Source organism: Carcharodon carcharias, chromosome 4 (assembly GCF_017639515.1).
Source record: "Carcharodon carcharias isolate sCarCar2 chromosome 4, sCarCar2.pri, whole genome shotgun sequence".
In the NCBI taxonomy this organism is placed as follows: domain Eukaryota; kingdom Metazoa; phylum Chordata; class Chondrichthyes; order Lamniformes; family Lamnidae; genus Carcharodon; species Carcharodon carcharias.
In genome coordinates this window covers 120,040,594-120,055,240 of record NC_054470.1, presented here as the reverse complement: position 1 = coordinate 120,055,240, position 14,647 = coordinate 120,040,594, and the positions used below count along the sequence as shown (strand labels likewise).

Here is a 14,647-nt window from a genome sequence, read left to right as displayed (position 1 = left end):
AGAAGTGGGGATGATCTCTAATGATTGCACAACATTTAGCACCATTCTCCACTATCAACATCCTGGGGGTTACCACTGATCAGAAATTGAACTGGACCAGCCATATAATTAATGTGGCTACAAGAGCAGGTCAGGGACTGGGAATTGTGTGGCGAGTAACTCACCTCCTGACTCCCCAAGGTTTGTGCACCATCTACAAGGCACAGGTTAAGAGTGCGATGGAATACTCTCTACTTGCCTGGATGGGTGCAGCTCCAACAACACTGGAGAAGCTCGACACCATCCAGGACAAAGCAGCCCGCTTGATTGGCACCCCATCCATCGTCTTCAACATTCACTCCCTCCACCACCAACACACAGTGGCAGCAGTGTGTACGGTCTATAAGATGCACTGCAGAAAATCACGAAACCTCCTTCAACAGCACCTTGCAAACCCACAACCTCAGCAACCTAGAAGGACAAGGGCAGCAAATGCATGGGAACACCACCTGCAAGTTCCCCTCCAAGCCACACATCATGCTGACTTGGAAATACATCGCCGTTCCTTCACTGTCACTGAGTCAAAATCCTGGAATTGCCTTCCTAACAGCACTGTGGGTGTACCTACACCACATGGACTGCAGCGGTTCAAGGCAGCAGCTCACCACCACCTTCTCAAGAGCAACTGGGGATTGGCAATAAATGCTGGCCCACTCAGCGATGCCCACATCCCATGAATGAATTAAAAGATAGATTTTAAACTTTCACCGACAAGCAGTAAACTCAGATCCACAATGAAGGCCAGAATTTTTCCCTCATCGGGCAGGGCTGGGACGGTCGGGAAGCCGACCGCCACTTGCGATCGGCTCCACACCGCAATTTAATGCGGGCAGGGCAAATAAGGCCTGCCCTGCGTGGATTGCGAGCTACAGTGCTCAACGCTACCTGTGTGGGCGAGAGAAGGAGGGACAGCGGGCCTAGCACACAGTTCGTGCATGCACGCAAAGAGCGCTTTGATTGAAGCACTTTTTATAGACAGTAAAAAATTTTAAAAACATGTCCCCTCCTGCGACTCTGTCAAATGAGCTGGGACATGTTTTTAATTCAAAAATCAAGATTTCAGTTAATGTTTATTTGCTTTAGGAAACGTCATCCCATTTGTGGATGTGGTTTCCTAAAAAAATGCAAAGGCCACTTGGCTTTTTTGCCTGCCCACCAACCATAAGGCTGGACGGGCAGCGTTAATTTGATTTTAATTAGCTTGTTAATGGTTTTAATAGGCCTTTCAATTATCGGCAGGCACGCAGCCAACTCCAGTGCGCGCCTGCCTAACGAAATATCGCGCGAGTTCGTGCTGATGTCCAGATGCACACCCGATGTAATATTACGCTTGGGCCTGTCTGGCGCGCACCCACACGCCGAACAAAATTCTGCCCTAAGTTACCAACCCAGAAGCAGTTTCAAGTTAAATCATTTGAAACTCCTGAGAGAGAAAAATCAGTTTTAATTTCCAAAAATCAGTGTAGATTAATTAAGCTTCCACTGTGGTAAGAAAGCCAAGGAACAGAATCCCTATGAATTATCTCTCTCTTAAGAGTTGTAAACTTATTATTTTGCCCACTCGGGTTAGGTGGAATGTTGGTAACTATAAATATACGTTAACGCCTGCTGCTGACTGGAAAGGCACCAGGGACAATTGTACATTCACTCAATCCACACTGCAGCCACTGGTGCCATGTGCAAATGCTTCTGATGACTTTCCGGTTGGCAGCAGGATGAAACTTGTGCCCAACTCCTGGGCAATTACCTTGATTTTGAAAGTGTTTAAAATCAGGAACTGAAAGTGAACAGACACTTTGTGCCTCAGACCCATTCCGCTCTAGGTCCAAAAAGACACCCAGAGGCTTTGAAAGAGAAACAAGCGGCTGCATCTACAGAGGGGTTAAGTCCCCACACTGAACACCAATCAACTTGTCTCAATCCATAATAAATCAGACCATGAAAATTAACAAAATAAATGGGTTATTTAAAATTTTTGAACGCTATTTTCCCCCAGCATTCTAAGGTTTTGTGCAGAGAGTTCCAACACAGCCTGGGTAGTTCAATGGGACTCTTAATTCCAGGGTCATTGTTTTGAAACCTACATGAAGCGATTAATATTTTCTTAAATATTTTATTCAATTTTTTTTTAAACATTGATTTTTTTTATCAACATGTTACAATCAATTCTCCACAGTCTTGGAGTTTATTGGAAGTTGGGAATCTCTGAAATTTTACTGAAATTTCCCAAATATATCTCTTCATTATTTTCTGAATTATCAGAAGCATGTTTTACACAGGCGACAGTTGATAAATGATGGATAAATTAGATGCAAGATCTTGCAATTGGTTAAGTGCTGCATTGACCTAAAAATGGGTAACTTGAACTTTGCTAGTCTATTATGGCCAACTGACACTCTGACACTGCGTCCATGTAGAAAGTGTACCTGGTGTTGTGGTACAAATATTTGCTGCCATAAATACATGCAATTACTTACATGCTTATTCATTTTTTCCAAAAATAGCTCTTTGTTAATTTAAACTGAAAATAAGATTTAAGGTGATACTTTATTACTTTCAATGACCAGAGCCATTGGGTAAATTTAGTAGCTAAGAGCAATGTGCCAGGCAAGGTTTTCCAGCAGCTACCCAGCTTGCCTCGATCTGAAGGGAAGGAAAAACTCTTTCACAAAGGTATGGCAGGCTGGCATTCACCAACGAGAAGAATCAAAAATATGAGAATCACAATAACTTAGGGCAAGGTGGAATATATAGCACAGAAACAGACTATCCAGCCTAAAAAGTTGAAAATGGTGTTCCAGCTCCCCACAAGCCTCCTCCCACCTTGCTTCATAAAATCCTAATCAGCTAATCTTTCTATTCCTTTCTTCATCATATGTTTATCTAGCTTCTACTTAAATGTATATGTGCTATTCCCCTCAACCACTCCCTGCGGTACCAAGTTCCGTATTCTCACCACTCTCTAGGTTAACAAGTTTCTCCAGAATTCTGATTGGATTTATTTGTAACAAACTGATATTTATGACCTTAGATCTCAGAGGAAAGGATGTTAGAGAAACAAGGGGATTTAAGGAGGGATCTCCAGAGTAAGGAGCTTAGGTCACCAAGGGCTGTCAAGAGTGCAGTGAAGGGATTGACGGATGCACAGGAGACCAGATTTGGAGGAACGCAGAATTCTTGTTGTGCTTCAAAGCTACAGGATGTTGGAGATTAGGAGAATTTTAAATTTGGTAGCTTAAAAAGACCCAAAAACTTAACAAGAAGACATAGACAGAGATAGACAGGAAAGAAGCAGAATTATCAGGAAAGTTAACTTGAAACAGGACAAGAGATTGATTGGCACAGATAGAACTTAATTACAAAATACTATCTGCCACCACCAGAACCATTTAATTTGGGAGATATAACATATATTAGACAGAAGCCATTCACCCTTAGATTGTATTGTTTGTTATAACAATGTAAATAACTTTGGTAAAAACAAAAAACAAAAAACTGCGGATGCTGGAAATACAAAACAAAAACAGAATTACCTGGAAAAAGTCAGCTGGTCTGGCAGCATCAGCGGAGAAGAAAAGAGTTGACGTTTTGAGTCCTCATGACCCTTCGACAAAACTAGGTGAATCCCAGGGAGGGTTGAAATATAAGCTGGTGCAGGTCTGGCAGCATCAGCGGAGAAGAAAAGAGTTGACGTTTCGAGTCCTCATGACCCTTCGACAGAACTAGGTGAATCCCAGGGAGGGTTGAAATATAAGCTGGTGCAGGTCTGGCAGCATCGGCGGAGAAGAAAAGAGTTGATGTTTCGAGTCCTCATGACCCTTCGACAGAACTAGGTGAATCCCAGGGAGGGTTGAAATATAAGCTTATATTTCAACCCTCCCTGGGATTCACCTAGTTCTGTCGAAGGGTCATGAGGACTCGAAATGTCAACTCTTTTCTTCTCCGCCGATACTGCCAGACCTGCTGAGTTTTTCCAGGTAATTCTGTTTTTGTTTTAAATAACTTTGGTGTTTGCCTCCTATTTGAATGTATATTGGTAAGTGTAACCTTAGCATGAGCCCTGATAGCAAGTATGTAGAACACTATTTTCAGGGTTCATCACATTTAGAATTTTAAGAGCAAGCCCGATCATGTGTAATATTCCTTATTGGGCTTTTTGTCATACTGGCCAAAAGATTACCTTAAAGGCATGACCTGCCACAGTATAAAGGAGTAATGATGCGTTTGTTCAAAATGAAAAAGGAATACAAGGTAATAAATATATAAACTTCAGCAATGTCAATTATATATCATGCAAGCACAGTGTACCTTGATTTTCTGATGGCAAGGTAGGAAATCCTGTTCTAACCCCGTATTTTTGTAATACATTAATTACGCATGGCATGAACAGTTACCTACCACCCAGTTGTACACTACTCAAAACTTTCCACCTCATGACCAGCAAGAATCCACTTCTGTGCAATAGTAACACAGGTACCTCAGTCGGAGGGGATTTCAATGGCAAAATTGAGAAGAGTGGAGTGGGTGATAGAACACAAACAGAAAAGGAAAAAAAGCAATTTTTTAAATGGAGAGACAAATTGCTCACCTGAGAGGGATCTCAATCTACTTTCAAAGAGCAATGCTTTCTGAACATCAAAGTCTCTGGGGCCATTGGAGAGTGTGCTTGTGAACATGTTGTCTAAGGTGCAGAACACCACAACCTGTACATGTGTTGTGCCTAAGCATGGAATCAAACCATGAAGAGTGTGGAAACCCCAAGGGTATTTTCAGCAGAATTTTCCATGGCAAAAGCATAAAGCCAATTGTTTTGGCAATTAAGAATGCTCAGACTACAAGCATAAAGTCCTTGCTCTTTAATGTCTCTTCCTCCTTGAACAGGCTTGGAGACTGCATGGTGAGAGCTGTTTTTAGGAGTTTCACTAATCTCACTGCTACCAGTTTTGCAATCCGGCAGATTATGTTGAGATGATGTCAACTTGCAGGAACAAGAATGGCCTCAAATGTTATTGTTTAGCTCTCAAATAACAATGCATTAGTACTGTTTTGCTGCAATCCACTGATGATTGCACACGTGCAGAAAAGCAGATAGAGCCTTAAGTTGCCAAAATGGCACTTGGACAATGCAGCATGTCAAAGGGGAGAACTGGTGTGGTACACAATAGCAAGATAAACGGACCACATATACAGAAATAAGAATTGTCTGGACTTCAATTGGGCTGTGTCCAGAGTGCGTCCTTAGTGTGGTATCGATTACTTTATCATCAGCTGCCAAAAGTTTGCTTGCCGATTCCACAGGAGTTGGGAAATATGTCACTGAAGCTGAGACAAATCCCAACCAATACAACTGACAATGGTATTGTTGTAGCTTGGGGCACTGAGTCCAATGGATAGCAACAGTGGGGAGGGCTGCAGTGGGCTGCCCATCCAATTTTGCCCGTTTTACAGAACCCTCGAAAATTAAAATTATCCCTATTGGATAATGCAAGAACAGTAATCAAAAAATATTCAAAAAGGCTATTTTTTTTTTTAAAATGCATCTATTGCAATAATAGCTGATACCAGTGTCTTTTTAATCCAACTGCAATATGAGCCAGTCCCTGCTTTACTGCGACACAACTGCAGGGTCAGTCACATGCTGCTGTACATGGATGTCGAGTGGCAGATCATCAGTTAGACACCACAGCTTGCAATTTATTTTCTCTGACAGTTCATTCTTCTTTCTGTCAAACTATTCCCTTTTGCTTTCACTAGAGCCACCCTCCTAGTCTCCTATCTGCTAACTCTGGCACTGTTTCACAACTAAGAACATTTCTGAGCCAGAGCCTGCTGTGTCAATCCCTCCACACTGCTGGGGATCATGTGACATTTATCTTCATTGGTAACAATTCACCATGGGTAACATGTTCCTAGTTACTTTGAAGTCTCTTGTTCGGCGTCGGCAGAATTTTCATAAAGTATTCACTATACTATTTCACACTCTTGATGCAGAAGGATCAAAAGGTTTCTGGAGCAGTTAGAAATGTAATTATTTTCTCAGTTATCTAACAGTTTGCAATATCCCTCGAAATTCTCACATGGCCAAAAACTCCCTAATTTTACTTTTTGAAACAAAGACACAAGTGCAACATTTTGAGCTGCTTGATTAATAACATTCAGAAAGACAATGGGTCACTTTATACACTAATGTGGTAACTGTCATTTTACAATAAGTATTTAAAGAGAGTGTGAATTGCCAGATATTCTGTTGATAAACATGCAGTTACAATCATGTATACAGCCTGTTGAGCAAATGGGCAATGAAGCCTCAAAATATTTCTTCTGCACCCTATTTCACAAAATAAGCATTTGAATCCAGTGAGATGTTCTTAAAAGCTCTTCTAAATTGATGGTGTGGCCCTGCAATAATGTTTGCTTTTCTTGGATTAAACACTATGGCCACATTTTATGTTGTTTCCTCAGACACCATAGGTATCTGCAAAGCTGTCAATCCTAAACTCCCTGTGGTCACTGAAATCTCTCATGACCTTTGTAATGAGTGGGTAGCACATACTGCTGCAGGCCAAGGGCTGTATCTTAGGCACCAAACAGTGCAAGTGTTACCTCATTAGATGTGTCTTCTAGCCTGCTCTGGTAATCTGTCAAGGTATGTCTCAAATTCTCAAGGACAACAGAGGGGTTTAAGGGTTTTTCTTTGTCCTTGCGACTGCCTAAAGGAAGAAAAGGGAAGACAAGTAAAGCTTTTAAATATTGTGTTATAATACCACAGCTAGAAAATAGATACTATGTCTAAAAACCACTAAATTTCACAAACAACTTACAGAATGAGTCAATATCAGTCTCTATCAGTGCATTTATAGATTTACTGAACAGGGAGATATTGCATGCTTAATGAGGTCTGAAGTTATGAAGAGCTTACAGTATAACAAGAATTGCACAACAAGCAAAACATAGAAATAGAGCTATTTTTTTATTGTCATGTTTCAATAAACCAATCTGGTAAATGATGCATTGATCTCATTTCCTCCTTGCAGCTATTCACCAAAATGTAAAATTTCTATGTTAATGTCACCCTGAAACTGCTATAAATGATATAATTCTAATTATATTCTTCTAATTTGTATCAATTGGATCAGGTATGCATTATGATACTGCATCTCTGATTTGCAATGTTAAAAACTTGGCATTGCTAATCTGTTTAGTCAAACTAACCTGATGAGCAACAGTTACTTTTCATGAATGGGACAAGAAAAAGTGTTTCTACAATTCCAAAAGACAGATGGTCAGAGGAAATTACAACGGTGTGTAAATTTGGCGCGAACCCAATTTTTATCAAACACATGGTCTTTTCCTGATCCTGTTATATTGAGGAAATTTATGGAAACAATATGGCACTTGAACAAGTTTGAAAAAAATGCAAAGGCAACCTTTTCCACAACAACTTGTATTTTAATAATGCTTTTAACAAAGTAAAATATCCAGAGGGCTTGTATATGCAGGTTTGTAAACAAAATATGACACAAGGCATGTAAAGAGATATTATGGCACATGGCTAAAATCTTGGTCAAAAGGGTAGGTTTTAAGGGAGTACCTTAAAGGAGGAAAACAAGGTAGGGAGGCCAGAGGATTTTAGGGAGGCACTTCAAGAGGTTGAGTCCTCGGCAGCTGAGACACAGCAGCCAGTGGTGGAAAAATAAAAAAACTTGGTGGTGGTGGTGGGGGTGGGGGGGGGTGGTGCACAAGAGGCCAGAATTGGAGAAACGCACATGGTTGTAAGGTAGTGGACTACAGAGGTAGGGAGGAATAGTCATGGAAAAAAGGCTGAGAATTTTAAAATTTGAAATGTTGCTCAGGAGCCAATGTACGTCAGTGAACACAGGGGTGATGGGTGAACAAGATTTGACGGGAGTTAGGATATCAGCAGCAGAGTTTTGGATGATCACAAGTTTATGGAGGGTAGAAGACAGAAGTGGCCAGGAGCGTGTTGGAATAGTCAAATTTAGAGGTAACAAAAGCATGGATGATGGTTTCAGTAGCAGATGTGCTGAGACTGCCCAACTGCAGCACTATGCTTCAGTTTTGGAAATAGATTTTTTAGTAATGCTATGGATATGTGGTCAGAAGCTCTCATCTCAGGGCCAAATACAACACCTCCGTTGTGACAGTTTGGTTCAGCCTCAGAAGATTGCCAGGGAGAAGGGATGGAGTGAGCAGCTAGGGAATGGAGTTTGTGATAGGGACCAAAAACAATGATTTTAGTCTTCCCAATATTTAGTTTGATTAAATTTCAGCTCCCAAATCTGTATGCAAGAGTGGAATGCATTATAATGCACAGGTGTGATTTCAGGAAGCAGTAGTTTTGTCTATCAGTTGAGATTTCAGAATAAGCAGAATTTAATCATTGTTTTTTTCCCAGTTTTTTCATGCGACTGGAGGGAAGAAATAAATCTATTGCTACTCTCATAGATGCAACAGTATTTTTCAGTGTTTAAAAGGTTTGAGATTATTGGGAAAATACATTATAACTTTAAGCACGTATATTAAATTGCCTGCTTTAAGTATTACCATCCTCACTCTTTGAATGTAGTTTAACCTCCTCATAAAACTAACCATTCTGACATTGTTTAGCACCAGCCATCTTGGTAGTTTACAAGTTTGTTCCAAATCACATCTCAATTATGAGCCAGAAGGAGCACAGGTGGAAAGTTGAAAACAAAGGGATTTAAAACAAGCACGTTAATACAGGGATTCTCAAACTGTGGGTTGCGATCCCTAGTAGAATTGTGAGATGAGATTTTAGGGTCATGAGTTCAGAGGCAGCAATGGCTGCTGAGCTTGGACTGATTTCTGACTGATGCAAGTCAGGGATTTAAATCCTTGCATTTTTTTTGTTGGTGGGCAAGGCCTAATGGACTGATCTGAGGCCCGAATGCTGCTGCAAAAAAAAAAAAGCCTGTAAAAAGATAGGTGGTCATTCTTTTTAAAAAAAAAGCTTGCCTTTTCATCAACTCCCCTCAAGCTCAACTCCTGTTCCCCCAACCCCGGTCAAGAGCTAAAGCCATCCCCACCAACAACTGAAGCCTCCCCTTCCGCCTGCCACCCGAAACAATTTTGTACTCCCCAAAATTTTTACTCTGGGGTCACAAAATCTGAGGCATTAAATGGGGTCACACTGGGAAAAAGTTTGGGAAGCACTGTGTTAACAGTTAAGTTGCAAATGTCACCAGATAAGGCAATGAATCCCTCACTCTTTTGTATATGTTAAGCAAATATCAGCAAATCTTCTGGATGTTCCAAATTAATTGTGCTATCACTTGAATTTTCATCTGCATCAAAAAGTTCAAGAAAACACCTAAAGTTTTATTATCCCACTAAGCATGACAAAAAAAAAATCTGAAATGGGTACCAATGTCTAAGAGTACCACCTGCACCAGAGGGCCAAAAATTTGGTATGAACAATCTCCAATTGTACTAGAAAATCATTCCTTTGAAACCCTTCATCAGTCTTCACAAACATCTATTTGATAAGTTTAAGGCTCGTATTTTGCTTTAGAAGCAAGTAATGGTGAGGCTATCAGCACTCTTATTTATTGAGCAGTAACACCCAGTGCCTACATGAGCAGTTAAATGCAAAAATCAGAAAGCTATTGTCAGAGTTGTCCTGCGCATTGGAAGCTGTTCAGAGAACGTTTACTAGACTAATACCTGGAAAGGGTGGGTTGCCTCATGAGGAAAGGCTGGACAGGCTAGGCTTGTATTGACTGGGGTTTAGAAGAGCAAGAGGCAACTTGGTTGAAACATATAAGATCCTGAAGAACTTGACAGGGTAGATGTGGAAAGGATGTTTCCTCTTGTGGAAGGATCTAGAACCAGGGGTCACTGTTTAAAAATAAGGGGTCACCCATTTAAGACAGATAAAGAAAAATTTCTTCTCTGAGGGCTGAGTCACTTTGGAATTTCCTTCCCCAAAAGGTGGTTGAGGTAGAGTCTTTGAACATCCTTAAGGCAGAAATAGATAGATTCTTGATAAGCCAGGAGGCGAAAAGTTATCATGAATAGGAAGGAATGTGAAGTTAAAATTATATCAGCCTCCGTCGCCTCTGTTCTGATGATGCCACTTTCAAAAACAGACTGAAGGTGTTCCGCAAAGTGGTCACCCAGCCTGCGTTTGGTCTCTTCAACGTAGAGGAATCCACATTGGAAGTAGCGAATGCAGTAGACTAAATTGAGGCAAGTGAAATGCTGCTTCACTTGAAAGGAGTGTTTGAGCCCTTGACGGTGAGGAGAGAGGAAGTAAAGGGGCAGGTGTTACACCTTCTGCGGTTGCATGGGAAGGTACCATGGGAGGGGTTGATGTGTAGGGGCTAATGGGGCAGTGGACCAGGGTGTCCCGGAGGGAATGATCCCTGCGGAATGCCGCCGTGGGGGTGAAGGGAAGATGTGTTTGGTAGTGGCATCATGCTGGAGTTGGTGGAAATGGTGAAGGGTGATCCTTTGAATGCAGAGGCTGGTGGGGTGATAAGTGAGGACAAGGGGGACCCTATCATGGTTCTGTCAACCACCATGAGTGGAAAACCTCAGTTAAGGAAGAAGGAAGACATGTCAGAGGAACTGTTTTTGAACGTGGCATCATCAGAACAGATGCGACAGAGGCGAAGAAACTGAGAGAATGGGATAAGACTCCTTACAGGAAGCGGGGTGTGAGGAGCTGTAGTCGAGGTAGCTGTGGAAGTTGGTAGGCTTATAATGAATACTGGTGGACAGTCTATCACGAGAAATTGAGACAGAGAGGTCAAGGAAGGGAAGGGAAGTGTCAGAGATGAACCATGTGAAAATGATGGAGGGGTGGAAATTGGAAGCAAAATTAATAAAATTTTTCCAGGTCCAGACGAGAGCATGAAGCAGCGCCGAAGCAGTCATCGATGTACCAGAGAAAGAGTTGTGGGAGGGGGCTGGAGTAGGACTGGAACAAGGAATGTTGCACATACTCCATAAAGAGACAGGCATAACTGGGGCCCATGCAGGTACCCATAGCCACACCTTTTATTTGGAGGAAGTGAGAGGAGTTGAAGGAGAAATTGTTCAGTGAGAGAACAAGTTCAGCCAGTTGGAGGAGAGTAGTGGTGGATGGGGATTGTTCGGGCCTCTGTTCGAGGAAGAAGTGGAGTGCCATCAGACCATCCCGGTGGGGGATGGAGGTGTGGAGGGATTGGACGTCCATGGTGAACAGGAGGCAGTTGGGGCCAGGGAATTGGAAATTGTTGATATGATGTAGGGTGTCAGAGGAATTGTGGATGTAGCTGGGAAGGGACTGAACAAGGGGAGAGAGAATGGAGTCAAAATAGCAAGAAATGAGTTCCATGGGGCAGGAACAGGTTGACATGATCGGTCTGTTGGGACAGTCCTATTTGTGGATTTTTGGTAGGAGGTAGAGGTTGGAAGACTATGAGATTGGAAGCTGTGGAAGGAAGATCCCCAAGAGGAGATGAGGTCAGTAACAGTCCTGGAAACACTGGCTTGATGCTCAGTGGTGGGGTCATGGTCCAGGGGGAGGTGGGAGGAAGTGTCTGCAAATTGATGCTCAGCTTCTGCGAGGTAGAGGTCAGTGCGCCAGACAACAACAGCACCACCCTTGTCAGCAGGTTTGATGACAATGTCAGGGTTGGACCTGAGAGAATGGAGTGCAGCAAATTCAGAGACAGGTTAGAGTGTGTGAGAGGAGCAGAGAAATTGAGATGACTGATGTCACGTCGACAGTTCTCAATGAAAGGATCAAGAGAAGGTAAGAATCCAGAGGGCAGGGTCCAGGTGGAGGGAGAACATTGGAGAAGAGGACGGGGAGAGGACTCCTGCCCAAAGAAGTGAGAACAGAGACGAAGGTGGCAGAAGAAGAGTTCAGCATCATGCTGAGCCCAAAATTCATTGAGATGAGGGCATAAGGGTATGAAACTGAGTCCTTTGCTGAGCACTGAACATTCAGCATCAGAGAGGGGAAGGTCAGGGGATATGGTGAATACACGGCCGGGACTTGGATTAGAAGACGGGGTGGGGACAGAGCGGCGGGCTTTGGTCTTTCCATTACTCTGACACCAGATCTTTATGTGTCTACCGCACCCCCCCCAACCCTCCTTTCATTGCACCAGCAGCAGCACCTGTGCGTTCTGTTGCCGAGGCCCCAAACACCTCCACGACCACACTTCATGTCTCTCTCTCTTTCTTTAAGACTCTTCTTCCCATCCATCTCTTTGGTCAAGCTTTTGGCCACCTGCCCGAATCAACCCTTTTTCTAAGTTAAAGATCCTAAATGGTGTGTTAGCCATGGATCAATTGGTAGCAACTTGCCTCTGAAAAAAATTCTGGGTTCAAATCTGATGCCAGGACTTCACAAAAACCAAGGCTGACACTCCAGTACAGGACTGAGGGGCCGTTAAAGGTGCTGTCTTTCAGATGGGACGTTAAACCAAGACCCCATCTGCCTGTTTGGGTTGACAAAAAAGATACCATGGCACTATTTTGAAGAAGAGCAGGGCATTTAATCCTGGTGTCCTGGCCAATATTTATCCCTCAATCAACATCATAAAAAATACAGATCATTTGGTAACTACCACATTGCTGTTTGTAGGAGTTTGCTGAGTACAGATTAGTGGCCATGTTTCCTACATTGTAACGGTGACTTCACTTCTATACTTCATTGAGTGTAAAGCACTTTGTGATGTCCAGTGCTCATGAGAAGCACTACATAAATGCAAGTCTTTCTTCCTTTAAGTAAATGCAGCTTCTCTATCATGGGGATCTGATAAACACAGTTGAATGTGAATTCTTTCTTCCTTAAATCCAATGAATCTATTCAGAATGGTTATAGCTTTCAAGTTACAAGCTGTTTTCTTTGCTTTGAATCTAGCAGGGTTGAGCCTTAAAAACAGAAACTCTGTTGGGGTAGGGTGAAAGGGAAATCACGATGTATACAGACAATGCTTTCTCTTATAATGCAACTTATTTATTTCCTGTCAGCATTTGCAGTAATCTTGCAGAGAACATTAGGAACGGCCTTGCAACAATAAAAAGTATCATTAATAATTACTAAGAGGAGGGATACTACTGATGCCTGAAATGATAGGGCAGCTTTATCTGTAATTACAAACTTAACCTACTGGTTTAAATCTTAAGTGGACAAGGTGCAAAAATCTTTCCAAATGAATTAACATAATAGCTTAACTTAACATACAATTAACAAAGAAAAAATATTTAAATCAAAATTATCCTCTTTTATCAGATACGGGACATTTTTGAAAACACTAACCATCCTTCCAGCCTCATGCAAAACAAAAACAATTGAAGGAGACAATTTGAATACAATATTTACTTATTGAGCTGACATGCCAAATAGAAGAGCACAGTGACTTCATAACATCATCAGGCATTAATAAATGTAGCTGCTGTCCTGGGCTTTACTGCATGGACTGTATCAATTTTTTTAAGGAGCACTTTGAACAGATATTCCAACCTTCTAATAAAGAAGAATGCGTAACATTCTGGTCTAATTTTTCCATTCCTCTTTAACAGAGAGCCCATAGCTTTGAAGCACAAAGAGGCTCTGTTGGAATGATCCCAAGGCTTTCAAAAGTGGCATGTATAAGCATGAGGTCTTGCAACAGTTCAAGTTAAGATTTATCAAAATTCACTAGGAAACGGTTCCTAAAAGATGGGAAGACCTGACTGTAGTGCAATTCCCACTGTCTATTCATACTCATCTAACTTGGTATAGACATCGCAAGGATAAGTATGCATGTTAGAAGCCATTTGGCCCATCACATCTTTTCTTAAAAACCTATCACATGTAATTATCAAGCAGAAACCACTTTAGATACAAAACATTAAAAACAATGGATGTTTTGCGGTTTCTTGGTGAATAAAAATACTTCAGAGCTTAGTTAGCTATTGAGCTTGACTTCAAATTGAATTTTCTCAAATGATTGCTCATCACTGGCAACAGGTCCTTGCATAATATTAGGATGGGATTTGGTTATGTGAAACTTAACATTTGAGTTATTATTGTAGCCTATTTTTAACTCTATTTTTAACTGCTTAATTTAAATTAGTTGACTGCTGTGGTACAGTGGTTGTGTTACTGTACAGGCCTGAACTAAAAAAAAACAATAAATTTCCACTTTGTTGTATTATTAACATTTAATTCAAAGTTTTGGGCAATTCTAATTATTAGCAGACAACATGGTAAAATCAATGGCATTAACTGCTGCAGTACCAGATTTAAGTAACATGTATAATTATTCTGCTATTACTCTTGTCACTTCCAGAAACAGGAAGGAAAATATATATGTCTACATCATCCTGGCTACTTTTTAAAAAAATGATCATTTTATAATGAACAAATGGCTGAGCTTAAAATGGCCACCATTGACCACATGATGACAGTTCTGGAAGTTTCTGAGCAGTTTAAACATGGACAAAGGCTAACACATCAAACTCCTGGAAAGTAACACTCCTTGCATTGTATAAACATTTCAGCCAAGCCAGCACAAAGGATGGTAGACGAGATGTCTGCACAAGCCAGCTATGGACAAAGGCAGAGCCATTTGTGACTCATCTC

The 14,647-nt window shown here is 41.5% G+C and overlaps 1 protein-coding gene across 2 annotated transcripts in view; it reads right to left on the bottom strand.

Moving 5' to 3' along the window:
- The window catches only part of LOC121276941 (coiled-coil domain-containing protein 171-like), a 229,031-nt gene that overhangs the window by 175,875 nt on the left and 38,509 nt on the right, over nucleotides 1–14,647 (bottom strand). For both annotated transcript variants that reach the window (XM_041185646.1, XM_041185645.1), the window contains exon 11: nucleotides 6,643–6,749. In XM_041185646.1, coding sequence (XP_041041580.1) covers nucleotides 6,643–6,749 — 107 coding nt within the window. The remainder of the gene's footprint in view (nucleotides 1–6,642; nucleotides 6,750–14,647) is intronic.